The sequence below is a fragment of the Choloepus didactylus genome, chromosome 11, assembly GCF_015220235.1.
Source record: "Choloepus didactylus isolate mChoDid1 chromosome 11, mChoDid1.pri, whole genome shotgun sequence".
NCBI lineage: Eukaryota > Metazoa > Chordata > Mammalia > Pilosa > Megalonychidae > Choloepus > Choloepus didactylus.
In genome coordinates this window covers 70,792,019-70,805,148 of record NC_051317.1, presented here as the reverse complement: position 1 = coordinate 70,805,148, position 13,130 = coordinate 70,792,019, and the positions used below count along the sequence as shown (strand labels likewise).

General features: G+C 38.6%; 1 protein-coding gene across 4 annotated transcripts in view; it reads right to left on the bottom strand.

Moving 5' to 3' along the window:
- GHR (growth hormone receptor) overlaps positions 1 to 13,130 on the bottom strand; it is a 304,400-nt gene that overhangs the window by 18,650 nt on the left and 272,620 nt on the right. For all 4 annotated transcript variants that reach the window (XM_037799544.1, XM_037799545.1, XM_037799543.1 and 1 more), the window contains exon 5: positions 5,936 to 6,108. In XM_037799544.1, the coding sequence (XP_037655472.1) occupies positions 5,936 to 6,108 (173 nt within the window). The remainder of the gene's footprint in view (positions 1 to 5,935; positions 6,109 to 13,130) is intronic.

Below are 13,130 nucleotides of genomic sequence, written 5' to 3'. Positions count from 1 at the left end.
AGGTTCTGGAACTAATAGTCTGCCATGTCCACCTGGCATCTTCCAATCATGAGCACCTCTGTGTACATCTTCCTCATCCCTCAAACTGACTTGGTCACTTGCCACCATCTGAGCTTGCAATGCATTTCACACAGCTCAAATCCAGCACCCACCACACTGTATTGCAGTTATTTGTTAACATGTCTGACTTGCTTGCCTGACCATATCTCACCCATCCTGTAGCCACTATATGCAGCACAGTGCCTGGCACATGGCAGGCATTCAGTCAGTGAAAGTCAGCCAAATAGACAAGTGGGCTGGTTGCAGGTCAGGCTTAGAATACACATTGACCCAGTTTTATAAGACTACCTCAGTTAGCCACTCAACAGCTACATCCATTGACATCTAGGGTATATACTAAATAGTCTCTTAAAACTATTTCAGCACATTCTCTGACCATAATGGAATACAACTAGAAGTCAATAACCACTAACGAACCAGTATGTGGAAGTTAAATAATACAGTCCTAAACAATCAGTGGGTCAAAGAAGAAATTGGCAAATATCTAGAGATGAATGAAAATGAGAACACAATGTATCAAATCTTATGGGATGCAGTGAAGGCAGTGCTGAGGGGGGAATTTATAGCTCTAAATGCATACATTAAAAAGGAAGAAAGATAAAATCAAAGACCTAACTGAACAACTGAAGAAGCTAGAGAATGAACAGCAAACTAACCATAAAGCAAGTAGAAGAAAAGAAATAACAAGGATTAAAGCAGAAATAAATGACATGGAGAACAAAAAACAATAGAGAGAATAAATAAAACCAAAAGTTGGTTCTGGTGATCAACAAGCTTGGCAAACCCTTAGCTAGACTGAAAAAGTCAAAAAGAGAGAAGAACCAAATAAACAAAATCAGAAATGGTGGGGGGGAGGGACATTACTGTGGATCCTGAAGAAATTAAAAAATCATAAGAGGATACTATGAACAACTGTATGCCAACAAACTAGACAATTTAGAGTAAATGGAAACACATGAACAGCCTAGACTGACCCAAGAAGAGATAGAAGACCTCAACAAATAAATCACAAGTGAAGAGATCCAATCAGTCATCAAAAAGCTTCTTAAAAACAAAAGTCCAGGGCCAGATGGCTTCAGAGGGAACTTTAACAAACTTTCCAAAAAGAACTGACACCATTCCTGCTCAAACTCTTTCACAAAATTGAAGGAAAAGGAACATTATCTAACTCATTTTATGAAGCTAACATAACTCTAATACCAAAACCAGATAAAGATACTACAAGAAAGGAAAACTTCAGGCCAATCTCCCTAATGAATATTGATACAAAAATTTTCAACAGAATACTTGCAAATTGAATCCAAAGACACATTAAAAGAATCATAAGCATGACCAAATGGGGTTCATTCCAGGAATGCAAGGGTGGTTCAACATAAGAAAATCAACCAATGTAATACAACACATTAACAACTTGAAAGGGAAAAATCAAATGATCATCTCAGTAGATGCTGAAAAAGCATTCAACAAAGTTCAGCTTCCTCTTTTGATAAAATCACATCAAAAGGTGGGAACTGAAGGAAACTTCCTCAGTGTGATAAAGGGCTTATATGAAAACCCCACAGCCAGCACAGTACTCAACAGTGAGAGACTGAAAGCCTTCCCCCTAAGATCGGGAACTAAACAGGGATGACCACTGTCACCACAATTATTCAACACTGTGATAGAAGTTCTAGCCAGAGCAATCTGGCAAGACAAAGAAATAAAAGGCATCCAAATTGGAAAGGAAGAAGTAAAACTGTCATTGTTTGCAGATGATGTAATCATATATTTGGAAAATCCTGAGAAATCAACAACACAGCTACTTGAGGTAATAAACAAATTCAGCAATGCGGAGGGATACAAGATTAATGTGCAAAAGTCAGCAATGTTCCTGTATACCAGAAATGACCTAACAGAAGAGACACTCATGAAAAAAATTCCATTCACAATAGCAACTAAAAAAATCAAGTACCTAGGAATAAACTTAACCAAGGACATAAATGACCTCTACACAGAAAATAACATACTTTAAAAAGAAATCAAAGGAGACCTAAAGAGATGGAAAGATATTCCATGCTCATGGATAGGAAGGCTAAATATTGTTAAGATGTCAATTCTACCCAAACTGATCTACAGATTCAATGCAATTCCAATCAAAATTCCAACAACCTACTTCACAGACTTGGAAAAGCTAGTTATCAAATTTATTTGGAAGGGGAAGGGGCCTCGAATTGCTAAAATAATTCTAAAGAGAAGAAGAACAAAGGGGGTGGACTTATACTTCCTTGACTTTAAAGCTTACTATAAAGCCACAATAGTAAAAAAAAGCATGATAATGGCACAAAGATAGACATATTGATCAATGGAAGCAAATAAAGAGTTCAGAAATAAACCTCCAGATCTATGGGTAACTGATTTTTGATAAGACCCACAAATCCACTGAACTGGGACAGAAACACTCTCTTCAACAAATGGGGCTGGGAGAACTGGATATCCATATCCAAAAGAATGAAAGAGGACCCCTACCTCATACTCTATACAAAAATTAACTCAAAGTGGATCAAAGGCCTCAATATAAGAGAGAGGACCATAAAACTCCTAGAAGATAATGTTGGGAAACATCTTCAAGACCTAGTATTAGGAGGTAGCTTCTTAGACTTTGCACCCAAAGCAAAATCAAAACAAGAACAACAAAATAGATAAATGGGAAATCTTCAAAATCAAAAGCTTCTGTACCTCAAAGAAATTTATCAAAAAGGTGAAAAGGCAGCCAATGCAATGGGAGAAAACATTTGGGAACCATATATCTGATAAGAGACTGAGAGCCTGTATATTTAAAGAAATCCTACAACTCAATGACAATAGTACAAACAACCCATTTATAAAATGGGCAAAAAATATGAAAAGACATTTTTCTGAAGAGGAAAAACAAGTGGCTAAAAAACACATGAAAAAATGTTCATCTTCACTAGCTATGAAGGAAATGCAAATCAAAACCCAATGAGATATCATCTCACACCAATAAGAATGGCTGCCACTAAACAAACAGGAAACTACAAATGTTGGAGAGGATGTGGAGAAACTGGAACTCTTTTTCAATTGATGGTGGGAATGTATAATGGAACAGTTACTGTGGAAGACAGTTTGGAGTTTCCTCAAAAAATCAGATATCAAGTTACTACAATCTGGCAATATCACTTCTTGGTATATACCCAGAAGATCTGAAAGCAGTGACATGAATAGACATTTGCACACCGATGCTCATAGCAGCATTGCTCACAATTGCCAAGAGGAAACAATCCAAGTGTCCATCAACAGATGAGTGGATAAACAAAATGTGGTATATACATATGATGGAATACTATGCAGCAGTTAAGAAGGAAAGAGGTCCTGAAACATATGACAACATGAATGAATCTTGAAGACATAATGCTGAGTGAAATAAATCAGAAACAAAAGGAAAGATACTGTATGTTACCACTAATGTGAACTCACTGAACAATGTAAAACAATTGTCTTATAATGTAGAATATAGGGGATGTAGAGATAGATAGAAGTTAGTGAAGGGGGAATGATAATCTAATATGTACAGACATGATAATGACAGCAAACATAAAGGTATGGGAATGGAAAGGGGTAATGATTGTTTGTTAATGGGATTATAAGTATCAATGCCACATTGAAGGCAAACATAATAGAAAGTGGTTGGTTAAAAGCACGTTTCTTATAGATTAGCACTACATATATAAATAAGTGTTTGCATGATATACTTATAAGGTGTGACACTGGTACAAAGACTTAACAGAGTGATATAATGGAAAAACTGCCCACTACATATTAAAGACTATATTTAATAGGAATACCATACCAGTACTACACTGATACTAGGGATGAATAATTAGAGGCTGACAGAACCTTTGGGATGTCTTATGTTACAATAATTGTTTAAAATTGAGAGTGATGATGATTGTACAACTAAGTGAAGATAGTGTGTATTACTGATTATTTACTTTGGACAGAATATATACTATGTGGAATTAGGAACTCCCTGCTTAATAAGTCCAACCCTCGATCTTGAGGCTTATTCTTGTGAAACTTATGGCTGTAAAAGGGAGGATAAGCCTTCCTATAATTATGCCTAAGAGGCACCTCCAGAAAACCTCTTTTGTTGCTTAGATGTGGCCTTTCTCTCTCTAAGCCCCACTTGGCAAATAAATTCATTAACTTCCTCCCTACATGCAATGTGACTCCTAGGGGAGTGTATCTCCCTGGCGACATGGGGCCTGACTCGCAGGAATGAGACTGGCCCTGGCATCGGGGGATTAAAAATGCCTTCTTGAACAAAAAGGGGCAAAGAAAGGTAACAAAATAAGATTACAGTGGCTAAGAGATTTCAAATAAAGTTGAGAGGCTATCCTGGAAGTTACTCTTAGGCAAGCTCCAGCTAGATATCTCAAATGGTCACACTATGCCAAGCCCTAAGCAACAGTAGTCATGAAATACGTAGGTCCCTATCTGAGACTCTATAAAAGTTTCACTCATTCAGTTTATTTTTCAGAAACTTAAATCCACTAGTGTTCCTATGCCAGACAAGTCCTAAAATCCAGAGCCAACAGCCTTTTTAAGAACATCAACCAGATGCAGCCCCCTTCCCCTGAACAAATTAGGATGGTAACTGCCTCGACATACGTGAGGATCAAGAAAGTGGTTCAACAAGAGGAAGGGGTAGCAACAGAGAAGATAGGATTTAATAAAGAATTACAAATACTGAATCTTTAAGTATATATTTTTAGATGCTAGCATATTAAAATAGCTAGATGGAAATAACTGAAATTGTGTGACTGTAACCCATAACATTCTTTGAAATTTACTCTATAGATACTCATTAAATTGTACTTTGAAAGTTATCACCTTTCTGTATATATGTTATATTTCACAATAAAAAATGTATTAAAAAACCTATTTCAATTGGGATCTCTTTTCTGATGATGAGAGTTTTCTCAATCTTTTCCCTCAAAATCAAGCTATCAGATTTCACTTGCTTCTGTCTGCAGCAAGTAGCCACATTCTCTCAGTCTCTTCCAGTCTGTGGATGCTTCGGAAACCACAAGTAAGAACAGCACATCTGAGAGAAGCTACAAAGAAGTCCTACAAGCAACAAGTAAACTTTTGTAGACAGATTTTGACACCAGTTTCAGCTAATCAAAGTCGTTGTTTGCTTCTTTTTATTTTGTTGTTTATACTATTATAGTATAAACAGAGTATTCCAACTATATGTGCTTGTTTTGCTTTATTTTGTTTCCCCCTTGTGTTAACATAATGCGTAAGGGACAATCTGTTTGGATCTTTCACTTATCTCCAGTGTTTGTTTTGAGATCTTGTAAACAAGGCTTTAAACTGATTTTGGCTGTTTCGTAAATGTAGAATTCCAGAATTATTAAGTTTTGTGATAAAGGAAATCTAGGTTTTTACTATAGCCACAATAAAGGGCAAAGTCAACATGTTTCAATGGATCTGAATGTAATAAGTGTATCAAATAACTGGGAAAGAAGGGACCTAAAGAATTCACTGAGTTTGTCTCTTGCAATGGCAAAAAAAAAAAGAAAAAAAAAAAAAGAATACAAGCCAACTTTAACGATCCAAGGGAAAGGACTCCACATGATGCCCATTCTATTCTTTACAACATTTACTGCCAGGTTGTTTTATGTTAGAGCCAACTTAAGTTCCTCCTGCCCTTTTCTTCTTGTTCACCAGATGATCTCATCTGGAAAACAGCTGTCCATGTACTTATAGAACACTATTACAAAGCCTTCCTACTAGATTATACTTGTATTGCAGGCTTTCCTGCTTATTAAATCTAAATTCATGTCAAATAAAACTCAAACCTGTGATTTACCTATTTCCTCAACAGAGAAACACTTCTGATCCACCGTACCACCATTGTTAGTTAGCTTGATACAGTAGGGTATCCAAATGGAGGTATAAGATGAATTAAAGTAACAGCTGTTTTTTCCAGCAGAGACATAATCAGGACATTCTTTCCATTCTTGAGTCCATTCTTGAGTGTTCCTGAAATGGAAAGTAAAAAAGGATGAATTGTTCCCCAAATCATGTTACATCTTGAGTCAAAATGTGTGCTTGACAGTCAGATTTAATAAACTGTAATATTTTGTGAAGGAGTATTTTAGTGTTGCCATTTCTAGGAAGTATTGCATCTGTGGACAATACCATCTTTGCATGAAGACCATTAAGTGACCATTTGGTATCTGTGCCTATAGTAGAAACATCTCTTCACTGACTGCATATGAGGTGCTTGCTGTCTCCTAAATGAGGCAATTCCTGTGGAAGGTACTTTATAATCCCCATTCGGCAGTGAGAGTTCTGAGGTTTAGGAACATTATTTTTTTTTCCTTTATTGAAACACTGCAGAGAGTCAACCCTCAAACTATAGAGATTCTCAGAGAAAAGTGAGACTTTGGACTCATTTTAGTTCAGTTTCTTCAACTCAGGGTGGAAGAAACTGAGATGTTGATGGCATGCACTAGGGTGACTGAATTTAAGATCAGCTACCACCCTATACTGAAGCACTGTTTCCGTCTCCCCAAGATTGTCCTATACTTGAGGAGTTTTCCCAGTACCTTGAACTCCTTCCTGTACTACTGATTATGGCCCTTAATTACATAAAGAGCCATGAGAATATTTCAAACATGTTGGTCATCCAGGTGATATTTGTGAAACGTGGGAATTATAGCCTTTTCCCTCTACCCCTGAGATAGACAAAAGCCATGAACCCAGAAATTCAAAAATCTTTCCAAATCCAGAAAGCATTTTTCTTTTCCATTTTGTAAGTACGAATGAAAATTTAGTTACAGTATCAAAAAGAACAGAAAACAAAAATGAGCTGAATTGAATACATGTGTTTTCCTGTCCGTTCCTTTTTGGGTTTATCTATAAAAAATGAATTCATCTTTTCCTACATCTTGGGCCAGATAAATGAATAAACAAATAAATCATGGGGGATAGATGGATACTTGGAAAACACTAAATAAAGCACAAATGTTATATCTCCATATTTACATTCCACTATAGTGTTAATCATCCCCACCCCACTCTTTACAGAAAACATCATTGACCCAGATGACTTAAAAGAACAGCAGGTTGCATATTGAATGGGAACAAGCTGCCAGAAGGAAGTCAGAGTTTTGGGAAAGGCAATTCCCTGATCAACTGCCATGGGGATCTGAACAATAATGCACTTCAAACAACAGATCACTCAGACTCAAGTCTACATCAGCAAGGACAGAGCAGAACATGTGATGGCATATGCTAGTGCCCTCCAAAATCTCACTTGTGTGACTGATTGAAAGAATGAATGAATCTGGCAATCCCTCTGAGTGCTTACGATACACATCAATACTAGTACTATGAGGATATAATGATAAATAAGATTTGATCCCTACCTTCAGGCTAGAAGAAGACTCAGAAATTTTTTATTTTTAGTCTCTTGCATTCAGTCCATTAATAGTCAATGAGCACCGATTACGTGTAAAATATGGTGCTGGCTACTATGTGGGACTTACCTGTGTCTAAGGAAAGCCTCCGACCTCAGAGGGAAAGACTTGAAAAAGTTGTTTTACAAAGCTGCATGGGCTAAAATCTCATAGGTAGTGCTCATGATGATCCCTAAGAGTTCAGAAGAGGGGATGATTGCTCTGACTGATCATGGGAGGCTTCGAGGTAGAGGTGGCATTCTTAGCAACTTTGAAGGATGAGTAAAAATTTCATAGATGGAAATAGGGGGGAGAGAGAGTAGGCAAAGACACTGAGGTAAGGAAATATGGGTACGGGTGTGGCAAGGGGAGCAAATGCTAATTGAATGATAGGGAAGAACTTTCTTAAAGTAGGATTGCTACTTGGGTAGAGTAACTCATTATCCTTTTATTTTTCACTATCCTATTAGCTGAGAATAAGGGCTGTAAGTCAAGGAAATGAAAAGTCATGTGCTATTTGCCTGAGAAGAAGAGAGTGGGAATGACCCAGTGAAGCCAAAGGTGCCTGGGGCTGGCAGGACTCTGAGAGGTGGGTGCTGGGCAGCAGTGGGCAACGTGGACACTGCAGTCTGGGGTGGGGGAAGACAGAGTATGAAAGAAAGAATGAGGGGCTGGGCAAAGACACGCTTTTCCTTCTTTACAGCTGTTTCTCAGGATAGTCTGGTTGGCACCAGGAGAAACTTGTGCAATTATCAGGGGGTTCCTAACACAGCTGCTCATCAGCTGTTGTAAAGAGCTTGTTAATTAAATGGCAAAGACACCAAGGTCTGAGACAGTGAACTATTGCTGGAGATTCTTAAAAGTTTCATACCCTTGGAAAAGAGGGAGATTCATGCCTGATGGGAAAAGTATGTGGGTAAAGGGCAAAAGAAAGGCTAAATTGTGTGTGTGTGTGTGTGTGTGTGTGTGTGTGTGTGTATTTAAAGTAACAGGGAAAAGATAAAAGATTAGGAATGAGTGGGCCATTGAACTCTATATGGTTGATATTATCTTGACTTTCAAAATAAATAAGAGTGCATTAAAGAGAATGGCTTAACAAGTCTGCCCAGAGAAAGATGCTTTCATATAACAGTATAATGACTATCAAATGTATTTAGGATAATTGACAGTATTAAAGTTAGAAAACTCAAAGAACTAAAATGTTCCAAAAATGGAGGACAGTGCTTAGCAGGTCCTGATTTGAAATAGGGAGATGAGCTCTGCTATGTTTCACACAGTTTCTCAATTTTACCAAGTTGGCATCCTGGTCCCCATGGGGACTATGCGGAAAATCTTGTTTAGATGATCCCAAATCCATTAGTCCCACAGAACAAACAATTTACAGCACGTAAGCATGATGGATCAGGAATAGCTTGTGCAAAACACAGTTCTCATCACCTTCCTCACTAACCAAAGTTGAATTTTATTCTAGATACATACTTAAAACTTTTTAAGTAAACTATTACATTTACACAAAAACCCAAATGGACTCATAAAACACATAGTATGTTGGCTGTGTCAAATAAAAAAACAAATCCAAACTTGGAAAGGAGAGACTTTATTTGCAAGGATTATTGTAAAAGGGGATAGGGTTTATGGCAATAGAGGAAGGGAACTATTGCAATCTGGAGAATGCTCTGACCATCGGATCTACAAGCATCTAAAGAGTTCAGCAAAAAGGATTTTTCTTTTACAGAGAGGACAGAACCGAGTGTAGGGAAATAGGATGAAAGGGTGGTGTGAACAGATGGTAGATATGAGAGTATTTTATCCTGAAGCAGCCTATCTTCTGGGAGGTGACCATAAAGTTTATGGGTCTGGAGGAACGAGAGAGTAACCAAAGTTTGATTAACAAGCATTTTGTTCTGATTCATCAGTGGGGTTCATGCAGTTCAGCTAATCATTTATGAGGCAAAGAATGGGAACATGGAACATCTATCTAGTCTTGTCATGGGTGAACAAAGGGGCATCCGTGAGCCTTATCTAAGTCATATGGGGAAGGGAAGTTCTTTATGTAAGTTGTTTGCTAGAACACAAAAGTGGGGGATATTTGTTAAATTTTGCTGTTTTCCAGAAAACAGGGCTTGGGTAAACTAAACACTGTGAGCTGCCAACACCGGCTGGATTTCTATACAGGTGACTGAGGCCATTTAATGGAGGCTACTCTCCCCTTCCTTCACTCCCCAAAGTTAAATATTTTAGATCGTTTCCAGACTATTTTGGGGAGTGACAGCAGTAGAAAGAACTGTCAGTAAAAACAGAATCAAGAGAAGAAAAGCTTTCCACTTAAAGGTGACCAATTGGAAAAAAATAATAAAAATATGACATCATTAATTTTTAAGAGCAACTATTTTCATCACATACAGCTCATGCTAGAGTTTTAGGCTTAGAATTTGACTTTTTTTTTTTTAGAAAAAAGAAAAGAAAAAATGCATTTTCTTCTAATTTTCCACACAAACTTGCAAGGAAAGTTAGCTTTTTTTTTTTAAAGACCAGGATAATTTTTTTGGAGGAAGTGGTGCTCAGGATGGCTTGCAAGCCAGCCTACTTCCTTTGAAAACAAGGCAATTACATGCAAGGAGAGCAGAGCATCCCTGACATGCTTCCCAGAGTTTCCTTTTGCTATGCCTTGTGATTTGCATTCATGCTGAGTCTCCTCCAAGCTCAGATGCTGAATTTGGCAGGTTCTCCATCACGGGCATCAGGGAACTATCCAGAATCGGCTGCCCAAAGGTGCTGAGGCTGCCTTTTCTGCCAGCTCACCTGGCAGCAAGCAGAGCCAAGCAAGGCATGCGACTGCCTGGGCCTGCGCCTTTGCTGTCTTGTTGATAGCTCAACGAGTTTAACACAGAAGGATTCAGATTAACAAGGCCAGGCCAGTGAACTCAAAGCTCAGTGCACCAACCCCCTCTTCTGTCCCTTCCTGCTTCCATCTGCAGGTTACGGATGAAACAATGTCTCAGCTTTATTTGCGTGTCTGTCAGGGATGGGGAGGCAATATTCTTCTATAGTTCCAGGAGTGCCTGGGAGCTGAATCTAAGCAACAATGATAAGATTCAGAGAGTGCATCTGTAGTGTGATCTTTGTGCAAGTGGGCAATTAGAAGTCTACTACAATTGTATGCTAATCCATGCAGTCTAACCCTAATAATCCTACCCTTTTCAATTTTTCCCTTCCTAGATAAACTGGACTGTGGGTTTATGCAATTTTGGCTAAGATATTCTAAACAGTTATATTTTTATAGAGATAACACAAAATATTGACTTTGCAAATTTGGGTTGGGATTTAATCATGAGTACCTAAGGATGTGATAATATTTTTCCCCTGAGATCCCAACCTTCAGCAAGGCACAACCTAATGACATTCTTCTGAATATGGCTGAGATTTTCCCTCCACCTGGTCACACGTTCATCAGCATCCCTGTCAGCACAGATTCTGGGTTGGGACGAGGGATGCCGAAAGGCTTGGCGAGTGCAGTAGAGGCCTAAAGACAGAGCCATGTGGCCTGGTGGATGAGGCTGAGGGCATATATATATTTGTGAAAGATATGTTTGGATATATTTATAGCTTCATATCTTTATCTTTTGACTCAGTTTCAAAGTTTGTGAATATTAGGGTGGTAAAAACCTATTTTCATAAATTAGCCCAGCTCAAGAGGTTATTCTTGCTAATTCTCTTTGCAATTTGGTTAATTCTGCCTGCACAAATAATCCATTTTATTTGTTTTGAGTAAGCTGGCTCTGAGTTGCTGAAGCAAAAGCATGGGAATTGCACTTCTAAATATCTCTCCTTTACAAATAATGTAATCAATTCAACACATATTCAAAAGGGTTACCAAACATATTCGCTTTTTGTCTGAATGCATTTAGACAATCAGCTTTGTGTCCTGGTGTCCTGGTCCCTACCTCTATGTAAGGTCAGTCTTAAAGAAAAAAAAGTGCATTTGGTGCCCACCCACTTCTCTGTGTGCCCTTTGGGGTCCACCCAATGTACCTCTCTCACGCATAGAAGTTGGTAAGCCCAGCCCTGGTTCCTAACTGTAAATATTTGTTATTTGCAAATCAAGTACACAGCCCTGCATTAAAAATAGACTTACTGCTTACCAAACATCACAAACAGTAGGGAATCAAAAATAATTTTTGTAGCCCAGAAATTGGAATTTTATATCATTATTTTAAATTATTACACTACCAATAATAACAAGAATCGCCGCTACCCTTTATTGTGTACTTACTATGTGCCACACACTGTATTTAAGTGCTATTCAAGTATTATCTAAAAAAATCCTCCTAAGAAGCAATGAGGCAAGGACTGTTAACTCCACTCTGCAGAGGAGGAGGCTGACTTGGAGAAAGAATGACGGATTTGCCCAGCTTCACTCAGTGACCAAGTGCTGGAGCTGGACTGAGATGCAGTTTGTTGGCCTTAAGCCCAAGTCCTTAACTGCTCCATGCATCTTACTTCTCTTCCCCCACTCCTCTGCTGGGTAGAGAGCATCATCCTTGGACTGAGAAACAACAGGAGCTTAGGATAAAGAGACCTCACTAACCTTGCTTCCTGCCTTAGTTCTTCCCTGGTGCTGGGGTGGAAAAAAGGAGATAACAGAGTGTTTGAGTTTAAAATTTAAAAGGTAAGAAGGTACAATGTAAAAGCAAACAGACGTGGAAATAATGCCAGGTGAATGTTTAGCAATAAACTATTTGGGAGGTGATTATATTTAAAGATCTTCATTTCACTCTTCTCCTGTTATTTTACAGGACCACTGGTAAAAAAGGAGGAGAAAATTATTATAGTTCCTCACTGTAACAGAAATATAGTCTATTCTCTACATGGAAACCAAACTGGTTCTTTTAAGACACACATCTTTTCAAAAACCTCCAATGGTTTCTCACCACAGATGAAGTAAAATCCAAAGTCCAGTCACGGCCTGCAAGGCTGGGAATGGACTGGTTCAGGCTGTCTCTGACCCTTTGTCTTATCATGTTTCCCAACTCACACCCTGTGCCATCCATGCTCATCTCCTTTCTTTTCTCAAACATGCCAGACCTGGTCTTGACTCAGGGCCTTTGCACCTGCAATTCTTCCTCTGCCCCAACAGGCCTTTCCCCAGATAGGTGGTCTCCTTCACTTCATTTAGGTCTCTAACGTCACCATGTTAGAAAGTCCTCCTCTAAAACATCACCCAACCCCTCCACACTCACAACCCTCACGTGCTAACACAGTCACCCACTCTCACTCATATTTTTACCCACTCACTCTTTCACGTATACTCACACACACCCTAATACACTCACATACACTTTTACCCACTCATCCTCTCACTCATGAACATGCACATTTGTGCATATTCATACACTCACTCATGCTTTGACCTACGCATTCTTTCACACATACTCATGCACTGTCTCACACACCCGAACGCACTCACTTACACAAACTTTCATCCACTCACCCTCTCACCCACAAATATGCACATTCATGCACAGACACTCATACACACACAATCTCACCCACACTTTCAGCCACTCACTCCCTCACACACTCTCATGCACATTCACTCGC